Source organism: Varanus komodoensis, unplaced genomic scaffold (genome assembly GCF_004798865.1).
Source record: "Varanus komodoensis strain SLA01 unplaced genomic scaffold, ASM479886v1 scaffold7_3, whole genome shotgun sequence".
Classification (NCBI taxonomy): Eukaryota; Metazoa; Chordata; class Lepidosauria; order Squamata; family Varanidae; genus Varanus; species Varanus komodoensis.
In genome coordinates, this window is record NW_025336480.1 from 19,438,080 (window position 1) to 19,463,684 (window position 25,605).

At 39.7% G+C, this 25,605-nt stretch overlaps 1 protein-coding gene across 1 annotated transcript in view; it reads left to right on the forward strand.

Moving 5' to 3' along the window:
* Positions 1-24,224, forward strand: part of EHBP1 (EH domain binding protein 1) — a 333,031-nt gene extending 308,807 nt beyond the window's left edge. Inside the window, exons 22-25 of the mRNA XM_044454620.1 lie at positions 7,077-7,176; positions 15,810-15,883; positions 22,703-22,817; positions 23,153-24,224. Of these exons, the coding sequence (XP_044310555.1) occupies positions 7,077-7,176; positions 15,810-15,883; positions 22,703-22,817; positions 23,153-23,243 (380 nt within the window). The 3' untranslated portion in view covers positions 23,244-24,224. The remainder of the gene's footprint in view (positions 1-7,076; positions 7,177-15,809; positions 15,884-22,702; positions 22,818-23,152) is intronic.
* Positions 24,225-25,605: the final 1,381 nt, after the last annotated feature.

The following is a 25,605-nucleotide window of genomic DNA, read 5'->3' on the forward strand; positions in this document are numbered from 1 at the left end:
CTTCATGCATATTCAGAGTACGGCACTGACAGCTCTTTAATGAGCTCTTACTTAATCAGTATGAACAATGTTCATCTTGTTCTTTTTTCCCCTCATACATTAGAGCAAGGAACAGTTGGGAGAAAAAATGAAACATCCAGCATTCATTTGAAAAATATATTGTACTTTGAAAAGTGTCTAAGCTGGGGAAGTTGCATTCTGCCCTTTAAAAGTCTGATGGACAAATTGGATTACTAGTATTGGATTAAATAACAAATGGTTAGAGGAGAAATGAGAGAGCTCGCTGTGATCACAGGCTTTTAATATTTTTTTTCTACTTATGGAGCTGAAGGGGTCTTTAACCAGTTATTAAAGTCAGGATCAATTTGTAATGGTCCAACTTACTAGTTTTAAAGGGATATTTTCTCCTTTCTAAAAGAATGAAAACTATAGTGTAATTTATAGAGCATAAACATCATAAGAAAGAAAAGAAGCACTAAACCTTAAATTTAAATACTTTTTGTATATTTCAAAAAGCTCATACTGTTTTTGCAGTATTGGGTTTGCATCTAAATACTGAGCCATTTACTTCATCATTGCAGTCTGTGTGGCAGTGGTTCTTTAGAAAGCAACAACACAGATACATTTTACTCATAACCATTTTTACAGATTAAACTTAAGGGGCTTTTTACACCAGATGTGAAGTGAAAAAACACACACAAAGCAGGTACTCCTGACTGAGTTCTGCCCATTTTCATAAAGTAGACACCAAATAAATTGTTGCCAAAGAAACTTATCTTTTATTCAGAAATTCTAAGTGTAGGTTTCAAGTATGTCACTACTGTGTGGACCTGTTTCACCTTGCTGAAGGAAAGTGAATGCCAAGTTCTGCATATGGTGTTTTACAAGACAACTTTAAACTTGTTTAAAAATATCTTTAATTGTGCACAACTGAGGCATTCTACATTGTTGGTGGAAGAATTCAAGTCCTTTAAAAAAATCCCCCAACTGCTATTAATATTGTGCGCATGTGTCATTTCAGTGATCAAAAAGGCCTTCATCGGGATACAATTGGCCTTTTTCCAAATAACAAGCTTTTTCTCAGCTTTTCCTTTTTACTCTTTCTTCTGTTGTTGTCATCTACGGATTTGTGCCTATCACAACTTATATCACATGACCAGTGCTGGCACATCACATGGTCCAAAGAGAACACAAAAACAGCCGAGTCTACAGATCAGCTTACATACTGTAAAAGACTTTAGGTTGCACAAAAAAGGATTTGTGTTTACACACACTAACATGTTAGCCTTTTTTCCTATACTGTTCTGTATAACATAGTCCTTAATATATAAGGAAATTTTTACATTGATTTCTTTCATGTATGTACTTTAGCTTTTAGACTAAAAGTTGTCGCTAGAAAGAGAAACCATCTAAAATTGTACTCATGAAGCTAGGATTTTGGTATTTATAGTAAAAGTATTTCCTTGTCAAAAATTAAGGACAACTACTGTGTAATGTACACACCATTTTATGTTAATCTTATTTTTATAGTGCTTTCATATTGGAGTTCCAGAGTAGTTACAGCACAAGCTAGATACAGAGATAAACTAGCAGAAAAAAGGTCTGGCCCTGGAACTGATCCATGATCAGCAAGAACTAATGGAAGACATTGTGTGAAGTTGTACAAGAGATGGTGCCACAACTTGTACTAGTACACATTGTACAAAGAATGCATGCCTCCTGCCGACCACAGTGCACAAGGCAGAGGGGTCAGCAGCAGCAGCACAATATTTGACTGCCTGCTTATTTTCCCTTAGAATGACATTCCAGTCACCCTTCCATGTATCTGATGTGCAGAAGGAGGGGATAAGGGAGCAGGATCCCAGCCACAGTAAAGGGATATTTGGCTTTTAAAATATTATCTGGTAAGAATGATAGTCATTTGTCAGGCTAAGATTGGAGCACCCCGCCTACTTCCAGAAACTCCTGCAAAGGTAGACTTCAGGGATAGCAAGCCAACTGTTTTCGATGCTTTCCTCTTGCCTTCCTCTGTTCTTTAGACTTATATACTCTTGACCAGCTTCACTTCAGCTTAGTTTCTGTTTTCACCCTACAGTCTAGCAGACCAAAATATAAACTTTGACCATGCTGGCAACTTTATTATTTTTTTTCATGGTTGTTTCTCAGCTTGTTTCTCTAAGCTGCTGTGTATATCACGTATCTTCTTCCCAGCACCTCAAAACTTTGCCCCAGTTTCTGGAGGTTTGTACATCAAGCAGTAGAGATACATGCCTGATTTCAAAGAATGGTAATCTTGTTTTGAAACTCAACTAACTGCTGATACTTACAAGGATGTAATCATATTGAAGATTCTTTCACCAGTCTTTGCAGATGACCAGTTGATGTTTTGAAACATGGGAATTGCTCTATTTCAAAAAAAAATTAATGTATAATGGTATATATAATATAGCATATTAAATGTTGGATCTAGCAATATCCTTTCCCAAGTAAAACTGGATAGCTGTCTACACTGTGTGGGGGAGTCAAATTAGATCATATCCTGTTACAAATCATTGACTTCAGTTAAGTTGCATTTTTTTAAATTTATTCAATCTATTTATTATCTATCTGTCTGTGGTTTCTTCATTACTACTGTCCAATTTCCTCTCTATCCTGTGCCTCCAAGATCCTGCAGTGTGCCATTTTCCCTCTAAATCTGTTTATGATTCCCTCCCATCTGATTTCTACCTTCTCCAGTGTACTGAAACCACCCCCACAGAAAAATCTGCATGTCTCTTCATTCTTCTTAACCTTTCCACTGCTTCCAATATAATAGATCATTCTCTCCTGGTCGACTCTTTTTATGTCACAATATAGCTAGTTTCGACATAGCCTTGCGTAAAGTCACAATATGAGAAAAGTGTGATGCCACCACTTTCTATATGTGCTCTGTTAGAGCTTCTTATTAAGTACATTGATACCTCCCACTTCTATTACTCCACAGTTAAAAGAAATATCTGTTGGTGGATTACAGTGGGATCTATGAGTTCCAGGTGCCTTAAATTACAGACTCAGATCAATGTTGCAGTAATGTAGTGAATGTCACTTACAAAGTCTTCATTTCAGCTCAGTAGACGGCCTTAGGCAAGCCACTCTTCTCACATCCTTAATCTCCTGCCTTGAATGTGATGATGACAATGCTAGTTTATTTTACAGGCTTCTTAAAAATAGTACTGAGAGAAGTACCTTATTTACAGAATCAAGCAAACTTTGGTTAACAGCCCATGGATTTGGGAGTGAGTGACTGTGCTAACTCTCACCCCTTCCACTTTCCAAATCAACTCAAGAAGGCCTGTTCCTGAGTTGGTTGTGTTGACCAAACACAGCAGTCTGGTTTTTTGAAGATTAAATAAATCAGAGTTGTAACCCATAGTTTGTTTAATCCCAGACAAGCCAGTGTACTGGGTTCAGATGTCAGAAGAACATCTCGAGAACCGGGTGTTCCTAGGTTGTTCAGAAAGTAATAACAATGAGTATGCAGGAGACAGCATGTTCATTTAGTGCTGTCTGACCATGATTAACCATGGAGTAAATAACCAATTGTTCCCTTTTACACATGAACCAGCCTCAAGGTATATAAAAGTGCCTTAGAGTGCAATTCTAACACCATGGTGTTGCTCAGAGAAGGCAGTTAGGATATGGCAGAGGTATCTCCTCCACCAGAAACCTCGGTAGATGGAAAGCTGTTTTGTGCAATAGTCTCACCAACATAGGGTCCAAAACTGGGTATTCTAATTAGATGCTAGGATGGGGTAGAGCTAAGTCCATTATCTTGAGATGGACCTGGATTGGACCCATCAGCCATATGGGACTGGAGCTGACCGAAATAATTTCCCTGATGGCTTTTGCAGAAGGGCATTTAAAAGATATTCACACACACACATTTTTTCCACCCATGTGAGCCTGCAGTGAGAGTTCCGCTGCTCTGCTCTTGAGCCCTGTTCAGAATCACTGAGCTCCTTATGTATTACTTTATTGTTATTACTATTGCTTATTGTTATTTGTACCACTACCATGTTGGAAGCATTGTTATCCTGCAATGATGCTCTAGGCTTTACATGCCAAAATATTATCATATCAATGCATGCCATGTTTTACAGGAATGCAGACTATAGTTACAAAATTTTACAAAATATTAAGAATTATCATGAGTTTTCCTATTAGGAAAGAAATAATTCATACTCTGAGAACTAATCCAAAACTAGTTTCAAGATACGAAGTGCCTTTGACAGAATTTAAAGGTGCTTCTTTTTCTTTTTCTCATTTCCCACCAGTTTTCCAACTTGAGCAAAGTCAAGCCCCATTGTTACCTTTCCCACATCCTGCTGGCAGCCACCGCCCACTACTGGTGCCACAGAATATCTGCCCTAAGTCCCATAAGGCTTTGCCAGTCCTTTGGCTAAATATTGCAAAAACTGGACAGACAAGAGCTTGGGGAGGCCTGCATAAGGCCACTCCCATTGTAGACCAGCCTTAGTCTATGGGCGGCTGCCACACAGTGTGGTGCTGCAGCTCCAGGCCAGCCTAGTCAAATGCCAGCACCAGGTGTTGCTTGCTTTCTTAGCTGTTTAAAATATGACCACCACTGAAGCAAGTGACCCCTGCGGGGGCATTCCACAGCCTGGTGGAGAAGCCAATGGTAGTGGGGCTCCAACAGCATGGTAGTGATGGTCCACATGGCCTGACAAGATGTTGTTCTGACCTGGATCACCAGTCAGGCATCTGCTAATAATGGGGTGCGAGTGGTTCAGTCAAGTGGCGTGGGAAGCGTGTCCATTTTGGTGGTGGGGACAGTGGGCACACCAATTTTACCACCATCCCAATTGCTACCTGCAATGAGTACAGGCTCTTAAGGCTCATCCAAAACCTGAATTTAAAATGTCTGTCTTACTCTTCTTGTTTTCTGTAAACATATTTACAAATAAATTTTTGAAAGTGAAAGGCACCATCTTATACACATTTTGCCGAGTAAGTGCCACTGAACTCAGTGAAGCTTGCTTATGTGTACAAAGGCAAAGAATGGTACTGTTTATGTCACCAGAAACGCCTTTTGTTTAATGGGATAAATGCTACATTTGGCTAAACCAAGAGTCATTGGTGAAGTACACTGGCAGAAATGCAGGGGCGGGAATTTGTTTGGTTCACATTTTAATTAGAAATTACCTAATTTTGCACTATTGAACCAATACCAGAAGCAAAATTCAGTTATCCTTCCATATTTTCACATCTTCAAATTTTGAGATGTTCTTCAATTAAAAATGTATTCGAATCTGAATATATGCAGAGCAACTATGTACATAATTGTGTGCTTAACTACCAGCAACTTTTAAAATTACATTATATTAAGGCAAAATGCTTTAAAAATTCATACATGTAGATGAATTTTTGTGCAAATTTTTTATTTAAAAGAACCAAATTGATATGGAAGTGGGATGAACTCAATGTTGGGAATTTGAGAGAAAGCAAAAAGGACAGTTGCATTCATTTATATATATTGCTGTTTATAAAAGCCCATTGGTATGCTGTACTTACATGGTCAGTGCTTTCAGTTGATTTAGCACCTTTCTTTATGCCTATTATGTAATTACTGACTAATAACAGTAGAAATCAGTGCCATTATTTTAATTATTGTGGATTGCACCTAGTGTTTATTGTCATGACAAGAGTGTGACAGCTGACCTAATTCAGTCATTGGCCTGATTCTTGGGATAGATAATGAGCCGAGTGTTTCAAAGTTTATTAATATGCTAGTTGGGTGGGGTGGGGTGGGGTGGGATGTATGATAGGTTTAACAAAAATTTGGTGAATCTAAAATTCCTGTTTCAACATAACTATATTATGTGATCCCAACTTCGTCAGCACCAGAAATTTGGCCTAATTCACTGTAACAATTTAGACATTGCAGAATTCCTTTTAAAAGTAAACTACACTTCATGCTTATATGATCATTTATTGAAATACTGAAATACCAACTTTCCAAAGATACTTATTATAAATATGGAAGTATGATGGAATATTTTATTGGGCCAACATTGTGGTGTAAAGTCACTCACATGTTTCATTTCTCTCATCATACAAAATAGCTAATTTTCAGTCATGAAGATCTAAGTTGGTTGAAATTTGGTGAGTAGCTAACAAGAGAAGTTAAGCAGTAAGCTATAGTTCTCCCTCCTACTGAATGGACATGTTGTTATAGCATGCTAGTATATCTGACTAAGGACCAGACTACATGTAGATTTGCCCTTGAGAACAGGATATTTCTTTCACAAATAGCTGATGTGGAAGGCCCAGTTTGGATTGGGAGCTTAGTGTTGAGAGTAGGAGGGCATTTAGCACTTTGCCAATAAGTAATGTTTTTGCTGAGTCAAATAGCAAACAAGTGATCTGGATGAGGACTAAAGCTGGGTGGAGCAAACAGGGAAAGTTTGACCCTGAAATTTTATATCTGAGACATTATTTTTCCATTTCATCTGCCTTGAAGCATGAATTGGGTAGATATTTTATTGTGAACCAGCATGAGGCTGTATATAAATCTAAGCATAAAAATGGAGAAAGAAAAATTCCGGTCACACATATCTTCGTACTGTCTGTATTAACTACTAAGGGTTCACCTGCTGGATCGGTGTCTAACCACTGTGACATGTGAGTTTGGCAGTTTCTTTCAGGCATCTAAACCTTGAAAGCTGTGGGCCAGGATCTGGAGCAGCCCACATGCACACCCATGGGAGAGCTGTCTGCTTTCCTTCCGGTGGTAGCCCTTAGCAGTCCTTGAGTGCTAGGAGCATCTTTAAAGACTTTTCACTGTGGGAAGGAAGCTGAAAAGTCCTGATACCCAAATAGTACACCACTCAGACACTATTTAAATTATTACAGCTTATATCTAGAACCGTGCATTCATGTTTTATGGTGTTCTGACCTATGAGAGAGGAATCTGAGACTTATCATTTGGTTACATTGTCTTGGGTAACTACATATAATAGAACCTTTCTTTTCTTTTCTTTTCTTTTCTTTTCTTTTCTTTTTTCTTTTCTTCATAGGAAGAAATACTGAAGAAGAAGAAGCCATGATGCAAGAATGGTTCATGCTGGTCAACAAGAAAAATGCCTTAATAAGAAGAATGAATCAACTCTCTCTGCTGTAAGTATATATACCAGTTTTCCAATTACATTGCTGAAGTTTTTAACCCTTTTACTTCTCTTCTGTAGGCCTTCAAACTATTTCCTTCAAAAAACCATGTAATGCAGACTTCTTGAACCTTTTGGTAACTCAGTTTTCAAGCATTTTAGACAGCAACTTATAAAGCGCACACATTTGTAAACATAACACTAGGATTCATAACATGGAAATATATCAGTAGTACTGGTTGCTACATAATCACTCTTAATCCCAAGATTCATAGATCCTTTGCATGTGAGCGGTTTGTACCTGATCTACACACACATTCAGTCATGCATGTTGACAGGCCTCACCCAAGTATGTATGAAGAATTCTGATACAAGCTGACTTGATCTACACTTCCTAAGATAAGAATGCAGTTATCCTTGAGATAGTGCACTTTTCCAAAAATGATGTTGTTAGCCTTAAATATCTACTAAAATGAATTAAATTGCCTATTTTGTATAAAATATGTTTAGAAATTCAGATTTTGAGATCAAAATTTTCATGTGGAGTTAAAAAATGCAGAAAAATGCAGAATCAGGACATGAAGGATTTATGAATGAGTACTTGTGGAACTAACCTCAACTCATCAATTCCTAGGCTTCCCATTGATTTGAATAGGAACTTGGAAGCAGGAGAACACTATTCACCTTGCTTGTGCAATGCCATCTAGAAGTTGGATTATATCAAATGTATTTAGGATTGTGGCATATATGGGCAAACATAAAGGGAGAAGGAAGGAGAGTAAATGTAGTGTTTTCATATTAAGAGTAAATAAATACTTTGCATTAGGGAAATATGCCAATAGGTTTGAAATTAAACTACGTCTTGTCAGTATGACAAGCAGGGAAAGTATGCAATTAGAATTGATTTCAAATACTAGGTAATGTAAGAAAGATGGCAGCAGGTAGGATAGCATGAGTACTTTAAAAAGCTAGGCCTTCCACTATCACTTAAGCCCCATATGTGTGTGATGCACAGAGACCATGATGAAAAATTTTTCTTCCACTACTGTGTAATGGCCCATTTTATCTAAAATTTGACAAGACTGTGCAGTTGCCACTGCCAGATAGCATACACAATTGGACTGAAAAATAGATAAAAAGTTTGTTTAGACACTGTAAGCAACATAAAAAGCTGGTTCATACTAGGTCTGCTATTTGGGCATTGACAAGCGATGGCTTTCCAGGATTTCAGGGTTAAACTAGTTTATTATCCTTAATTGGTAAGTTACATTTCAGACATCTCAGAGAACACTGGCTTGGAAACTAAGGTCTGAATTGGTGCATGAAAGAATGGTCTAGAGAAGAGCACTAAGCTTCAGTACTTGCTTCCAACTTTATAAGCCATGGTTTATGAAACCATGCAGGATCTGGGCATTTAACAGCAGTGTCAGTTGATATTTATTAAACAGAAGCATTGACTGAGCTCACATAACACTGAAACTCATCATGGTTACCTAACCACAGATTGCTGGTAATTCAAGCCTAATCCATATCCCACGCAATGGCTTCTTTGGGAGCAACAAGTCATCTCCACAACCTATGGCTTGTTCTAGGGTGAATGTCTTGTCTGAACCTGGGAGAGCAATTTTATCATGGATTGTTGAAAAGATCTGCAGACTGTTTGGGCAAAATCAGCCAAAACACTGCCTCTCCCCACCCCCCGCCCCCGGATGTATGGACTGTTTCCTGAAATCTGCCCAGAAACCACGTATTGTGTGCAACAGCCTGCTTTCACTCTCATTCCTTGGCAACCTCCTCCCCCACCCCCTGCTTTCTTTCACTTCTTCACTTGCTTGCACAGTACTTTCTGTTGCCCATGTGAACTAGCTATCTACAGGGTGGGCCAAAAGTAGGTATACAGTGCCAATCTGGTCATGTTTAGTTTGTTAGGTACTCAAAATATCTTCCATCAATGTTGCAGCATTCCTGGAACCTGTCCCCAATACTGTGACACAAATTCCAGGTAGCACCAATGTTGATAAATGCTCACAAGATGAACTCCTTCAATTTGTCCACTGTGTGACGTCCTCCATGACCCAAGTAGTACAGTATACCTACTTTTGGCCCACTCTATAATAAGCACAGTGATCTTCAGGGAGCTGCCAGTTTCTTTTGTGTCTTACAGTCATCCTTCCTCTACCTGCCTACTGCAAAGGACATTTCTAGGCTAACATTCTGTATTTGTTGAAAAGGGAAAGTTGTGCAGTAGTTTGACATTTCATAGAATCCCATAGCATGATACTGTATGCAAAATTGCACCACATTTATATAATAAATAGGAGCCACTGTTACCACCACCACCCCTTTTTGGTGGAAAGTTGCTATCAATTTCTTCCAACCACTGAAGCCTTAATCTATTGTTCCTCATAACAGCCTTTCCCATGTTGGGTGGGAAAGGGGCTACTATTCAACCCAGAAACAGTTGCTGCAAGTCCTTTTGCAACCTGCAAAGTGTGCTTGCTAAATTCACTTGCTCCAGGACCATACCATGAATCCCACAGAGCAGGCAGGCAATGAGTCCTTGCCACCACTCATTTCTAAAGATCCCTTGACACAGCCATTGCAGGAGTCTAGTCACAAGATATCTGGAGCTCCAGACAAGTCAAGGGGGGAAAGCACCATGCGAGAATTTGGACACATTCTTTGCTGCAGTATTCTTTTACGGTATTAAGGCCAAACTAGGCATGTGGATGGATGGCTCAGCAAGCCCAGAGGCCTAGAAGTACTGGGTCTGTTCTCTTGGTTTTCTGTGCAGATGTTACAATGGGGCTACTCTCACATTCTATCACAGTGCATGGAGAAGCTGCATGACCTGAAGGAGCTGTTTGGGGAAATCCCAACTCAAAACAAGCTTTCTGGGATAGAGCTGTGCTCCATCCCATTCTGTAACAAGCACATCAAGTTGTTTTGAGCTCTGTATCACATGGACCATCATGCCTAGTTGCTGAAGCTGTGCAGGGCCTGAAAGTGACTATGTTAAGACCCCGCCAATCCTGGCACAGCCCAAAAATCTCCTGCTTTGAAGCAACAGCCAATCCTTCCAGTTCACCACTCCTGCCCCAGCAGCCAGGCAACCCCTTCTAGCAAAGTTCAGCAACAATGTTCTCTTCCAGTACAAGCAGCCCAACATATTTTCTGTCTGATGTCAGGAAATAAATCAGGCCAGCATCCACACTGTCTGAACCCAGGGTTGCTCACCCCAATACTAAGGACTTTTTGCCATTCAGAAAGCATCCTAAAGTACTTTCTTGAGGAAAATGCCTCCCAGGGAAAGGTAAGTCTGCTTCCAAGACATCAGGGATCTTCCGCCAGAAGTGTGCAGGCCTCTGCCTGGGTACCATCTTGTGGATTGGGACATGCTTATAATGCACTCCCTGCCTACTACAGGTGAACCACTAGAAAAACTGGGAACCAAGCTTGAGCGGACAGCACTCCTTACACTGTCTCAGGTGAGGGTGGAGGCACAGTTACTCTCCCCCCACCCCCTGCTATCAACTTGCTGCACCTTTTCACCACATGCAGCAACTCCTCTTTCCTAAAGAGGCTGCAGCTGTAGATGCATCTAGAGAAGCCACCACAACAACTGTAGCTGGCACCCAAGCAGCACCAGGGGCCAGGGGCTGGCCCAGGGAAGACTAACCAACCACTAACCAAAGTTCAGCAGGTGCTGTCTCTCTGAAACAAGTGTAAAACTGACCAGGTACAAATGGCAAGGGACTTGGTGAGCATTTCTGAAGTGGCAGAAGTGTGCACATATACCGTACTCGAGGAAATGAACGAGAAGGAAGACAAAAGACAGGCCACTGAGTGGCTACTGACTATGGGGTCGGCTCAGACATTTGCTAACAGTGTCTCTGCATCAGGCAAGTTGGTGCAGCAAGGCACAGCTGCTTCGGATCTCACTGGAGCAGGATGCAGCCACTGACAGGTGATCAGATGTGCTTTGAAGCCAGACAGCAACATTATAAGTAGCAGTGCCAGGCCACCATGGGCAGCTGCTGTATTTGCCACAGCCCTGCATGCCCCACTTCAGTGCCTTCTACCAAATCTCTCTGGTCGCCCTTGTGCCCTGCATGTCCGCCACCCAACTGCCCCTTCATTCCCCTGCCACTTTGCTTTTCCCCTGTGTTTTGGGTCTAGTAATAGAAAGAAAAAGAGACATGCACAGCCAGGTGCACTTTCATGGACACACATGGACAGCAAAGTGCCCTGGTCAGTTCATTAGTGGGAGGGGGACTGAACGGCCTGCTTATGATCCTTTGCTTGCATTTCCGGAGCCATGGGGCACTGCAGAACTGGAAAAGCACACTTGCCTGGCTGCAGCTTAGGCTTGTGGGCCAGCCCAGAAGAACACTTCGCAGAGATGCGTTCCTCTGCCCAGTTCTATGACTGGGGTGCTGCCTTGTATGCCTGGAGGAGAGGAGCTTGAACGTGTGCTCAAAATCCTGTTTTCCCCTTTTTCACTCTCACTACCTCTTACTCTCTCTGCCTTGGCCTCTGCTCCTGTTAATCCACCTTGTAAACATGCATCCCAGTTCACTTTTTTCCCAGGTCCCTGCTGCAGAATGAACAGTGGTATTAGTTTCAGAGCTAGTGTTGCACTTTTCCCCTTCTCCCACCACCCAACCTGCAATACCAATGGTGCCAGCATCTACCTCTGCCATTAAGTGGCTTGTAAACTATTACAAGTAGACACATCGATTTTCCATACCTCTTCTCTGCGTACATCCCATTCCTCCCTCTATATGTGGCTGCTTCCATCCTTGGCCTGTAGATTGGCAAGATGGAGGAAGAAGCACTTATTTCTGCAGAAATAAGTAGAAAGCACAACTTCTGCTCTGGCTCACCTGCACGTATGTGCTGATCAAACTTTGTGTCATGAAGATGAGGGATTAGAGAAATAATCTCCAAATATGGGCATGTGTGATCTCAGCTTTCCTCTGGCTACGGGAATCCCGAATTTCTCACCCATGCAAATTTTACCCCACATGGGCAATGCTTTTACAGCATAGTCCCTCAATGTTGGGATTCCCAAGGGATTTTTGTGAGCATTTGTGCCGGGATTTCTGAAAGAAGTCTTGACCCAGCAGTCTTGTAGGATTCACCTTTGGCAGACAAGCGAGCCACTGGGAAATTTTTTACCAGCCCCTCCTCCCCGTGTACTCCCTTTTTCTGGTGACCAGGCCTTTGAACTTCAACCCTGGCTTAGGGTACTGTATCTGGCACCTAACACAACAAAATAGAAAAATGTCAGCAATTACCCTCAGCCATGTTAATCTCCTCTGGATGACCCTGACCTTCTTGGGCCAAGTGCTGAAAATGACTGCACTGCTACTATCAGTGGTGAATGAAACCCCACTGTTTCCCCTGAATCCAGCATCAACTACTCAGGGAAAGAGCTAGGAATCCTCTATTCAGTAATCTCTGTGTCTGCATGTGTTCCATCATATATGTGGACGTGACTCCCTTTCCCATCTGCCTATCATATACTTCCTAAAATACAGTACACTAATATCTCCTTCTTTTGCACCATAAAGCATCATGCTTTAACTATAACCATCTGCTGAAGCACAGCATGACTCTGCATAACCATCCCTCCACGTAGCCTCCAGATCCCAGTTTTCTATAATTGCACCCTATCCCACAAGCCAATAGCCTAGTTCCTTGCATTTCCAGTTTAGAACCAGCAGCCCCCATCATCAGCCCTTACATAAGCAATGCCTAAAAATACCTTCCAAATGAAAAGTAGGGCTTGGTTGTTCTTACACAATAAAGATCTTTTTTAGATTATAAACATATTGTGATCTTCCTGAGGGGGAAACAGGATGGATGGATGATGTAAAAAGAGAAGCTTCAGCAGAAAAGTCATTTCAAAAGTTGGACGGTTAGATGGGATGAGGGAAGACTTGATGCATGAGCTCAGTGGGATTTCTCCATCTAAAGCAACAAAGGTTGAAGGGGGCAGAAGCAGCTTTGCTGATGGGGGTGGCAGTGGTGGCTGCAACATAAACCACTACCCAGAGTAATGGAGTAGAGCAAAGGGTGACAAGAGTGAGAGCCAGGGCTGCTTCATGGAGTGGAAGGGAGAAGACCGGATGAATGTAACAAGCAACACAAACAGGTGCAAATAAAATGCATAGAAGGGCCTGAGAAGAGTTGCAGGTTTTATGTGGAAGCACAAGTATAGGGACCAATGGGCAAAGGGGCGGGAAATCTTCCTGATGGGAGCCTCAAGGCCAAAGCACCCTGAGCATGCAGGGGACCAATCATAAAAAGGCTGCTACCATGGTGAGGGAACAGGGGCTTGTAGGGTGTAAATTCCACTGTGAAGGTGCCTGGAATGCATACTGGGATTGGGGGAAAAATAGGGGAAATAATGTATGAGGTGGGACCCAAAAAACCAGGAATTGTCTTCTGGAGGGCGGGCCCCTTGCAGTAGAGGCTTCCCCCGTGAGGTGAATGTTCTAGGAGCCCATCTGCATCAGGGTACCCAGCTGGGTTGTTGTGAGAGGTTGTGCATGGCGGCAGTGAGGGCTTTTTTGTTTTTTTTGTGTTTTTTTGTCGGGGGGTTTTTTTTTTTTTTTTTTTTTTTTTTTTTTTTTTTTGGAGAGGCTTTCAACATGTTTGCCTATTTCATGATAGCTGATTTACACAAACAGTGTGCGGCAGTGAAATTTTGTTCAACTCAGTGTTAAGCAGCTTTTGACCAAAAACGGCATGACCCTTGTGCCCCACCCTCCCTATTCACCCGATCTTGCCCCATGCAACTTTTTTTTGTTTCCCTGGATGAAAAAAGCCCTCAAAGGGAAACATTTTGCTGATGTGGCAGAGATGAAATAAAAAACGGCAGAAGCACTAAAAGGCATCAAAATCAACAAGTTCAAATTCCGTTTTGAGCAGCGGACAAAACATCTTGATAGGTGTATTGCATCAAACGGAGAGTACTTTGAAGGTGACTGTAGTTTGAACATGTAAAAATACACTATTTTTTATAAATAAATTCCTGGGTTTTTGGGTCCCGCCTCATCTAGTGAGCACAGCCATCTGTCGGGCGCTTTGTGGGTTGTCCACAGGAACACCACACATTGCATTGATCATTCTAAGGGCAATTTAGTTAGTCACACAAACCCTTCCAAAGTGTCAACAGCTGAACAGTGACAGTAAAGCCATCCCACTGAACTTGAGGTGCATCTGTGTTACTCTAGGGAATATAGAGCAATGCTAGTTCGATATATAAGACACTTTCAGAAATAGCAAGTTCCTGCTGTTATGCATTGCACCATCTATCAAGTACTCACTCAGTATGAGAGCAGTGGAAATGGAGCACTGTTCCTTTTGATACTTGCCTTTAGGGTGGTCAAAGCCATTCTGGCACTTTCTTCATGGCTTCTGTATTTATGAAATGTTTGCCTTCAAGAATGATTTAGACTGCAGCCTTGTGCGGGTTTAGAAAGGACGGGCCTACAAGTCCCAGCATGCCCCACCAGCTGGCTACAGCCTGCAGGGAGCTGTAGGCCTTTTTCTGTCTAAACCTGAAGAGGATTACAGATTTAATTTCTGGTGCTGAGGCAGAATCCCTGTGCTTTGTGCCCAGATATATGGAGGCTATCTACTCAGAGGAAATATGGATTCTCTGTCAAGACATCTGGCACTGAAAATAGGCAGCATACCCAAGTTCTGGTGATCCCAGCATCAAACAAGCTCTGAAGATTTCCACTACATTTGCATGCTTTGTTCATTATAGGCATATTAGTCACATTTACTTCTAATCTACTCCAGTTATGCCTATTTGATTATATTTGCTGCTTCCATTGCTGGTTAATTTTTAATTGATTTCTGAATTTATGAACTTGTTAAATGGACACATTTTATAACAGGGGTAAGGCACTTTGGGTAGTCCAAGGACCAATTCCTTCTCCCTTCCTCCCCACAGGCTTTATTCCTACCACCAGGAAAAAAATGGAGGACTGAAGTTGGGAACAGGATCTGGATGTTTCCCACCCCTATTTAATATTTATATTGGGAAGGCTATAGTATTTAAAGGCAATTAAGAATGGTATTAAGGATTAACAGTGACAGTGTTAAGTCCCTTTTTAATTATTTTTTCTCTTTTAAAAAACAAAGATGGCAGTTGTACTGGCTGTTCTGGAAAGCAAAGCCCTGGCTCCTGCTGCCCCACCTTCTTTCTTTCATTTTCTAAGACTTGAGGCCGAAGACATTCTGAGAAAAAAAACAAATATAGCTGGGTGGGTGAAAGCTGAAGCTTGCCTCCCCAAGGTAAAATGGTAATCCTAATAACTTTAAAAATCCGGAAGAGGAAGGAACTTTGGGAGATGTCTGAATATCCACAGGTGCTGTAATGGGGATGCCAGTACTTGAATAAGGAACAATCCTTTAAAATAAGTGGTATTTCTCAAAACAAGGAACATCTGGCAGCACTAATTCTATCTAACAAGGCTTTGTTCCTGTGTATCATTTGTTTAGAGTAGCTTAAACCTAAAGAGAAAAGTCAGTTATGACTCTTAAAAATCAATTAAATTAAAGGTTCTTTTAAGTGCTTAATGATTTAGTAATTAACATATTGATAAACTTTTGCAACTTGCCTAGGGAAAAAGAGCATGACCTAGAAAGGCGGTATGAACTGCTGAACAGGGAACTAAGAGCAATGCTTGCCATTGAAGGTAAGAATGTTTTAAATTAAATGTGTCTCTGTGTGAGAATTACAGATGTTTAGATATAATTGAAAAATAGACTGTGGCCATTTCTGGACCAAATATGAACTTGTAAACATAGAGATCTGTGTTAATGAAACTTCATAGCCCCTCTTCAAATTAACTTGAAATAGGAATGGTTGGGAAAGCACAGAATGAGTTTGTTCTACATAATTACTTATGCAGTTATTTAAACTGAAGTGTCATTACCTTTGGCACAACATTAATTTTGCCTTAATACAAAAGAGAATAATTTGCAGATTCACTATTTTTACATCTGAAACTTATGTTAGATGGACCTCCTCCATCTTCATTATAAAAATATCATGCATATGTCAAGTAAATATTTCATCCGGCAAAGTGACAGGGTTAGTGCAATACTTTGGACATATTTTATTCAATCTCCGTGGCTTCCTAAGACATTAGTCACCTCACCAGAATGAAAATACATGAACTGATTGACATAGGGGATAAATTAAACAATTGCATCCTCTTCATAATGCTTTTAAATAACTGTACAGTAATCCAAAGAATGATTTATAATAAAAGTAAGCATTCAGATAGGTTAAACTACTGTTTTACCTTATTTTGTTATTTAAATATGCCATTTTTTTTTATAAAGCTGTTCTACTTATACCTTTCAGCCACAAATTCTGTCTTTACAGTTCAAAGATGTTTGCTTAAAAGTTAATCCTCTGGGCTCTGTAAAATGGACCTTTTGTCTAATCAATGCAAATTGATTTTGCTATTCTGTATTGACCTCTTAACCCTTTGACTATCCATGGTAATTTCTTTCTTCACCTGATAAGGTACCTGATCCATAATGAATCAATTCTAATTAGTTTAGAGACACTACTGAAAGCATGAATTTGGGAGGAAAAGGCAGGAGGTGTCAGGTAGCTTTCTAATCCACCTCTTTGTAGTTTCTTGACAAAACCCAAGAACTACAGGAATCCTGAATAAAACCTAAACCGGGAACCTTGCTTTCTAAAGAAAGATTTGACAACTACAGTCATAAAATTTTCAAAAGAATTAAAACTTTGGGACCAGACATCTAGAAAGTGTCCTTTTGAAGTCTTCTGTTGTGACATAAGGCTTGGGGGTTTCTTTAAGCACACTTGTGAAGTTAACACTGGGTTAATTTCTAAAAGATAGAAACAATAAAGGCCTCTGAAAAGAAAACATTTTGGGCAAGGTGTAAACCTCTGTACTGCAGTCACAACCATATCAGTTCTACACATTTGACAAACTTTTTAAAAGTTGGATAGTATATGTTGAAATGCCAATTAATCTATTCTACCAGTGGAATTTTTTCCACTGGAACAGGGAGGAAGGATTCCTTGTCCCCTGCTTTTTGGCGATATCCAGGCCAGAACATTGGGGAACCCTCCCGTGCAGATTTGGGGTGTGTTGAAACTGAAGCAGCAGGGGCAGGAGAGAAAGGGAGAGTGCCAATATGCAAGCAAAGATAGACTCATATGACATTAGATTTTTTATTATTTCATTACCCCTGTACCACCAAGATTAACTTAGATTATTCTTTATTACATTTTGTTTGAAAGCGGAACAGTCCAGAAGTTCTGAATATGTATGTTGGGTTGCCCATCCACAACATAAATGTAACTATGCTAATACAACATGGTGTTGTACAGTACAGCCTTTCACAGTGCTGTGACCAGTTGGTCTTTGACCTTGCCCACATGAGGATTCCCAATGCCTCCCATTCAACACTATAACATACATGTTGTAACACAGTGAGAATACAGGAGGAGAGAAAGGCTTTATATACTGCTTGCTTGCTTTCCTTGGTATTTTCACCTCATGATTTGAATATATATGGAAAATTTCATGTACTCTCACAGGTGATCTTACTTATGGGAATTGCGGGTCTAAGTGTGTATCCAAGTGCAGATGCTGTCCATTTGTTTTCAGTGAGAAGAGCATTCCCATCCTTAAACCCTCATCTAGCACGTGCAAGATTTTGAAATCTGGCAAAAACCTAAAGATGAGGTGAAATTATTAAACACAGTCATTATAAACATTTCCACCTCTGACCTTATTTGCACTATTCAAGCAACTACTCTGTTCCTTTGAATATAGGTTTAGGAGTCATTGGAAATAATAGCAACAAAAAGACAGATGGTTTCGTACAAGCCTAGTTTTCAGTAAAGTTACATTACATGAATGAAAAGGGCTAGAAAACAGCTGTCAGAAAAGTTGTTTATATCTCATGTGCATTTGAGAGACATAAAGGAGTTCTCAGCCCATGTAGAATCAAGTTGTCTCATGTAAACACAGGGTAACCATGCAGCCACCACCAGCTGAGTGTTGAGGATCTCTGGACTCTTGCATGTGTTGCCCTTCTTGTTCAAATTTAATGCCTCCTGAGAAAAGATAAAGTTCATGTTCTGCACACCTTAGGAGGCAGTGTGCATTCATTTTGCTGTCCGAGGAATGGATCTGCTTTAGAAATTTGTACATCTTGATTTATTCTTCGCTTCAAGTTTGAAGTGGGTGCTCTTCTTAAAAGGATTTATGCAAAGGTTCACTATTTTTGTAGTTATGGTTTATATGATAAGCTTTTTATATTTAAAATCAATATGTAATCCTGTGGAGGAGCTTATCCCCTAAAACCCCATTTGTAAATCTATTTTAGCTTTGTTACATGGCGCTGCCACAGTATTCCATAGATTGATTAGGTTCAGCAGTAGAATCCTATCAAATGGCCTCCTCTGATGATGATGCAAACTCTTTCAGGATTGCTAGTTGACTGGAACTAGAGATAAGGCTTTTGACTGCAATCCCCCAATGTGTTCTTTACAAAACTAGCATTAATTTTCATCAAAAGTGCAAGGTCTATTTTATTGTGACAAGACTGAAGGGATTTTTTTAACTACAGAACTTTTCATTATGGAAGGTGTTTTGTTTTGCTTGACTACAATGTTTTTCTGCTCCTTCTTCTAAAGTCATCGTCTCTTAAAACAAAAGCATGCAATTGATGAAAAAACTTTGCTTTAAAAGTTCATTTTTAAACATTGTTATTCTGAATAGATTTCCAGAACTCTGTATATCATTAAAATATGGGTTTTATCCATGACTACACAAGTAGAATGCCAGTCCATTGCCTAAGAGAAAGCTTCCCTTCCTTTTCACTTCCCTGCATGCCCCCATATTGTTCCAGAGACCTCTCAACACTCTGGAGTAGTATTGAGGGCCTGCAGGGACAGGAGGAATTCAATCAACAACTGAAAGTACACTGTTGAATACAATATAATAGTTTCTGTGGACAGTAGCTAGTTGGATACAACTTACATAATTACACAAACACAAGAGATCTTGTACAGTTGGATATTGTCCAATATATTTTGCTGGTGTCCATGACACAGGATGTCAATGTATCAGGAAGGGTAGTAACATGTATGAAGGACTTCCTTGTATGAAGGACTACATAGATTCATACAAGTAGCTTAGGCTGCAGGTCTGTACCCACTCACCATGGAGTATGCCTCACTGGGTAAACCTCTGTGAAACTTACATCTGAGCAGACATGTGTAGGATTCTACCTCTGATCCTATGGTAACAAATTGGCTGGTTATTTTCCTTCAACAGAAGATACCTATGACTTCACAACCCTTAGCTGCAAAAGTGTTTCGTTTTTGTTTGTTTGTTTGTTTTGGGGGGAAGGAGACAGTGCTGCTTAAATAAGTTGAAAACCTACTTGGACATAGAAAACTAGTTTCATATCCAATAATTACAATTTTATTTGCTGTAACAAGGTGGCAGTGCATGACTTTCTTTATTTTTAAATTTCAGTAACACATGGTAAGAATATCCCAAGTATAAGTGAATTCAGCTGAAATTGATCAGACCTATTTCAAAAACACATTTATTACATTCTTGTGAACAAGAAATATTAGCAGATTGCTTTAAAATGTTCCATTTAAGTCAAAGGGATTTGCATCCTTCATGCAGTCTTTACCATTGGATACTGTAAGAAATGAACAGCTAAGCAGAGATGTCAAGGATAGGACATTTTGGAGAGCTTTCATTCATAGGGTCACCATAGGTCAGAGACAGCTTGGCGGCACATAATCACAACTATAAGAAATAGTATCAACATGCTAACTGCCTACATTATTCACACTTTAAGCCAGAATAAGAAAGTCTGAGTTTGTAGAACTATATGTGTTTTTGTTGAGGTTACATAACATTGCCCTAATTTGAACTGATTACAAAGCCAAGCCGTTTTACAGATTTTGCTCTGACACATAATATTGATCAGAAATTATTTCTTTAAATTTTGGAAGTGGAAATCAATATAGCTATCAACATTGTGGCCAAAACAGTTTTTCACTCAAATTAAAAGTGAGGCTGGTATCAATAGAAACGACAAGCTTATATTTTCACTCTGCAAGAACCAGATAAGTTATTTAAATGCATATGAACTGCTATTTTTAACTTATAAAGAATGTAAAATTATAAGTTGTCAACCATTTTAATTAACAAAGTTCAAGTTTTAATTTGCTGATATGTGTATTGGCTCTAAAATCCTACCAAGTTCAAGAAAACTCCCATATACACTTACCTGGCTACAAAGGCTGCCTCCCATATATACTTACCTGGGAGTAAGTCCCATTGAGTTAAGTTACTTTTGAGTAGACATGCCTTTTGTTAGTATACGAGCAATACTGTGATCATTTGTCCCTCAAAATGAGCTACTTTTTAAACAAAACTCACTTTGCTTGCAGTCCTAAATGGGCTTAAATGGATAATTCATCTCGCTGAAATCTTATGAAATCTTATGAGACTTATTTCAAACAATATATTTGGGGCTGCTCATGAATACATGTGTATTTTTGGACATTGCCAGTATTTAAACAAGAGATGACAGATGTTCTGGCTTTGTTTTGCAGTTCTGAATATGAGAGATGAAATGTGAAATCTCAACGAATTATGAGAAACTAAGAATGTTAAAAAAAAATTAAGAGTTGGGGGAGTCAGCGCCTTCTAGACTTTTGATGCTAACTACTTTTGAATAGTAGGGGCATTAATTAAACAAAATGCTAAGGACTTTGTTAGGGACTTTTTGTCAGTGCAGTATCTAGGATAAAGGAGTTAAAGATATAGTTATTTTCTGCTTTTGTGCATGCGAGTATATATTTTCTCTATGTTTCGATTAGCATGCATATACTAGCTATGCATATTAGGAAGGCAATTTAAAGAACGGGTTACACATTCCTGGCTTTTTACTGCTGATCTAACCTTTATTGGATGAGGCTGCATCTAATTTTTAATTTGTAAATACAAGACCGAATTCACTCTAGCACCGATTGCTTTCATAACGCTTCTGAACAGTTTGCTGCCTTGAATAAATTTTGCTTTGGAGGGGGGTCAGGGGGATTTGAACCAGCACATTCTTGTGTGGTTTGTGAAGATTCACATGGTAACCATTGGTGTGCATTGTTAGGTTTATCTGAATAAGCACCAGCCATGTGAGTTTTAACATGATTGCCCAGGGCGATGGAGAGAGAAGAGAGAAATCCAAAAGGCTTGTACTGTCTTTCCTCTGTTTTTCGGGAAAGCGGATAGAGGAGAGGACACCACATGAGTCAGGAGCAATGGAGTTTTCTTTAAAAGCTGGCCTCCCATTTCCCTCCTGCTTCTCATTTGTTCTCCTATCTCCCTCATCATCTACTTCTCCTTCTTTTCATTGTTTACCTTCCTAATGAGGGAGGTGGGGCAGACTGGTGGTTGACTGACAGATGCAGGCCCTTGCAGTCTGGCCTGGATAGCAGTTGGTTGGGAGCTTGGAGTGCTCCAGTGTTAAAATGGCCCTCTTCAATGAAATATTGATACTGTTTACCTTATAACAAGTGGCGCACAATGCATCAGCAAAAGGACAGATCTGCATTGGTATCAGAAAAACTCTTTTCTTCTTTGATATCTCAGAATAAGAAATTAAAGCAGTATCTGGGCAGTGAAAACAATGGGTACAGATTTGTGCCCCCCCCTCTTTTTTTCTTTGTTAGTTCAATGAACAAATTTGAAATCATTCCCTGGGCCTTAAAATTCAACTATTACACAAGCTACCAAACTGTCTGTACTACTATGGAGGAAACTGTGTAATATTGTCTAGCAGATGTATTTTTATCACAAAGAAAAACGCTAATTATCTGATATCCACTTTTAAAGTTATTGTGAAGCATCTGGTGCCCAGTGTGAGACATTTCCAACTGCTAAGATATAGCAAGAAAAAAAGCAGCAAAGAATCAGCTATTTGGAGGGGAGAGGAGGTTACAGTGAGATTAAGAAAAGGTGTTTTGTACTTTTTTTGTGATTTTCGCTCTGTAATTTATCCTGTTTGAAAACAAAACCTCTTGCCCCATACACACAGTAAGGGAATACCTAGAAAATCTAAAATAAGAATTGGGTACATATATGCAACTCATTCTATACTACTTATTTCAAAACAATTTATCCCGTTCTACACAAGCCCATGTTTATACAATAATTTGGGATTGGGTATGTGTTTGAATATTACTCTAAAATCAAATTTAGGTGTTTTCTTGTCATATTTGTAAAAATGCATTTATCAAGCAGTAACCTGAAGAAGTCAGAGAGTCTTGATGGCTTAAAGTTATGCAAATCCATAGGAATGTGAAATAATCCTTCAGCCCATACAAAGGAAGAAGCTCTATTGAGAAGGCCAAAGATCTGACACTGATTTGGTTAGATCATATGTGAATTAAGCTTTCAAGACACACAGTTCTGGATTTCTTTTCTTTTCAGACTGGCAAAAGACCGAAGCCCAGAAGAGGCGAGAGCAGCTTTTGCTGGATGAACTTGTTATTCTTGTTAATAAACGTGATGCGCTGGTCAGAGATTTAGATGCCCAAGAAAAACAGTAAGTATGGTATCTTGGCCAGTACCAATAATAAATGTGTGCTTTTCCTGCACCATAGCATTGTTTGATCTAATATTTTGGAAGAAAAACTTTGTGGGAAGTTCAATAAGTCAATGCTGAATCCACTAAATTTGTAGAGATTTCATACAATGCTGGGTTCCAGTAGTCATTGTCCTACCATTTCTTGTCCTTCCAATGAGATGGCATGCCCTGGTCCCTTGCTTGAGGGGCCTGAATTCCTGAAGGGTGCTCTGCAAAAGCTTTCACATTGAGGTGCAGAGCAGAACTTCATTAGGATAACAGTTGCCAATTTTGTTTTTTGTTTTTTTTTCCAGAGCTGAAGAAGAAGATGAGCATTTGGAAAGGACTCTTGAACAAAACAAAGGAAAGATGGCCAAGAAAGAAGAAAAATGTGTTCTTCAGTGACCAGATTTCATGGGATAGTACACTCTCCCATTTTGAAGCCTAAGCCTTCTTATGTTTTGGAAATACTGATACCAACACTAGAAAAAGAGAACCCCAGTAATACATTATAGGAAAACAACAAACCTTTCCAGCTTTGCCCTGATTTTTTAAAAACTTTCTTGTTCTTTCCCTTCAAGCAATATTATTTCAAAACTAGCTTTTCACTAGGATTTAGACATAATTATTTAAAATAAATTTGCACCTAAATATTGTAGCAACACCAGGGTTGTTAAAAGGGGGTGGGTAGAATATCCTGGCATAACGTTTTTGTCATTTACTTGCAAATACATTCTTTTATGTAATAGCACTACAGAGGGAGAAGGAAGGAGAAAAATTCATTATGAATTATTTCATCTAGTCTTGCCATGTGTAATATTTAAAATACTAAAATTTTATTGTTAGATCATACTCAAACCATTTATTATAATGCTCTATATTTACCAGTGTTTATTTCAGCAACAGTTTTACACTTTTATTGTAAGTATAAATATAAAATGTACAGCTTTCTGATGTGTTCAGAGAGCAGTTCTTTTAATCTATACCTTGCAAAAAGCCTTGTGAGCTAAAGAAGTGATTGTAATGATAAGGCTAACTGAAGTGTGATCGGTTTACAAGAACATTCTTTAAAGGCTGTCCCATTTTTATTAATTATTTATTTACTTCTTAGCATAGTTCCCTTCTCCTCTTGTCAAACCTCTGCATTCTGGCTCCACAGTGCTGTTAATATTTATTGTGTATCCATCAGGGGTCTGTCCTGCCATTGTTTGCAAAATCCTCTTGCAAGTTAATATATCCTACTCTATCACCCTGCTCATTTTTGTGGAAACTGTTATGTTTATTTATTGCAATGCTGAGTTATGTATAAATTTTCAATAAAGCTGGATCTTTCTTACCTTAACTGTGCTTGTCTGCTGTTCTTACCAAATAAAATAAAATAAAGTCCTCAGGAACGTTTTGGTGATTAATACAATCTGTATTTTTGTGTCAGCAAGGAGTAACACCTATTTTTTTAAAAAAAACCTAAATAAATCTACTTTCAACAAAGTAATTGTGTGTGAAAAGCAGGATCACACTGGGAGAGAACTCATTTTTAAAATGTTTCCTAGCTCTAATATGTGCTGTGCTAATGCTTATAGGAATTTTAAAGGCAATTTCATACAAAGATTTGACATTTCACTGCCTTCAAACAGCTACCACTAATTTGTTGTCAATCAGTTTGTGCAAGTTCAAATAACTTTTTAACATGATGAAAGATACAGTCCTCTTCATGTTACACTAAATCCCACTGAATTCATTAGGGTAAACTTCCTAGAAAATCTTGTCAGAAGATGGACATTGTTAATATGGACAGAGGCTTACCCAAGGAATTGGGTGTGTACATCAGAGTGCTTGTATGCATACAGGCACATCACAGCCTTTTTTAATTCATTAAGCCCCACTGAGTACTATAAGGCTTCCTTCCATGTCAGTGTATATAGAATTACAGTCTTAAGTGGCTATAAACAATTTCCTCTTTTTAAGATTCCACCAGCAGCCCAGTATCCGCCTGCTTCAACAAGTTTTAAGAAAATTTTAAATAAGACAAAGCAATTTGTCTGCCTGAATCTTAGCTGAAGTAAAAGAAAATTGCACTAATTATGCTATCCTTTAGGAAGATGTTAAAAGGCTTGTTTGCTGCGCGAAAAGTTTCTAGCGCAGCAGAAGCCAGCGCTACGAATCTCGCACAATCCCCGTCCCTCAATAAGCTCGCTCACCCAGGTGATCAACCGATGCAAAACGCAAGGGGGGGGTGGGGAGGAGAGACAGACAGACGGAGCTTCGCGGATCCAGCGCGGGGGCTTGTACAGGGAGGGAGGCAGAACAGAAAGTGGTGCAAGGCGAATCCCTGATATGTTACAAAATCCACCTCGTGAATAATCCGGTTAAAATGATAACAAGTGCCAGTGTAAATACGAGGGACCCGCGCCTTGCGCCTTTGGATGTATCCATAATGGGAATCGCTTTCTGAGGGCGTTCATATGCTAAATGAATTAAACCTCTTATCTTCGTCGATTACTGGATGAAATTCGGGCCAGAATCTCTCCCTCTGTTCTCTCACCCTCCCTCGTCCCTTTTTCTCCTCCCCTTTTCACCCCCCGCACTACACACGACCTTCTCTTTCCCACCCGCCCCCGTCAAGAATTTTCTTCGCCACCCTGCAAAGCTGACAAATTCCACCGTCTGCATTTAAAAGCCGCTGTTAATTTGGGGCGAGGAAGAGAGACAGACGACTTCTGCCTTCTTTGTTGGACTGCAGGCTAATTCGCTCGGTTGGTTTCTGAGA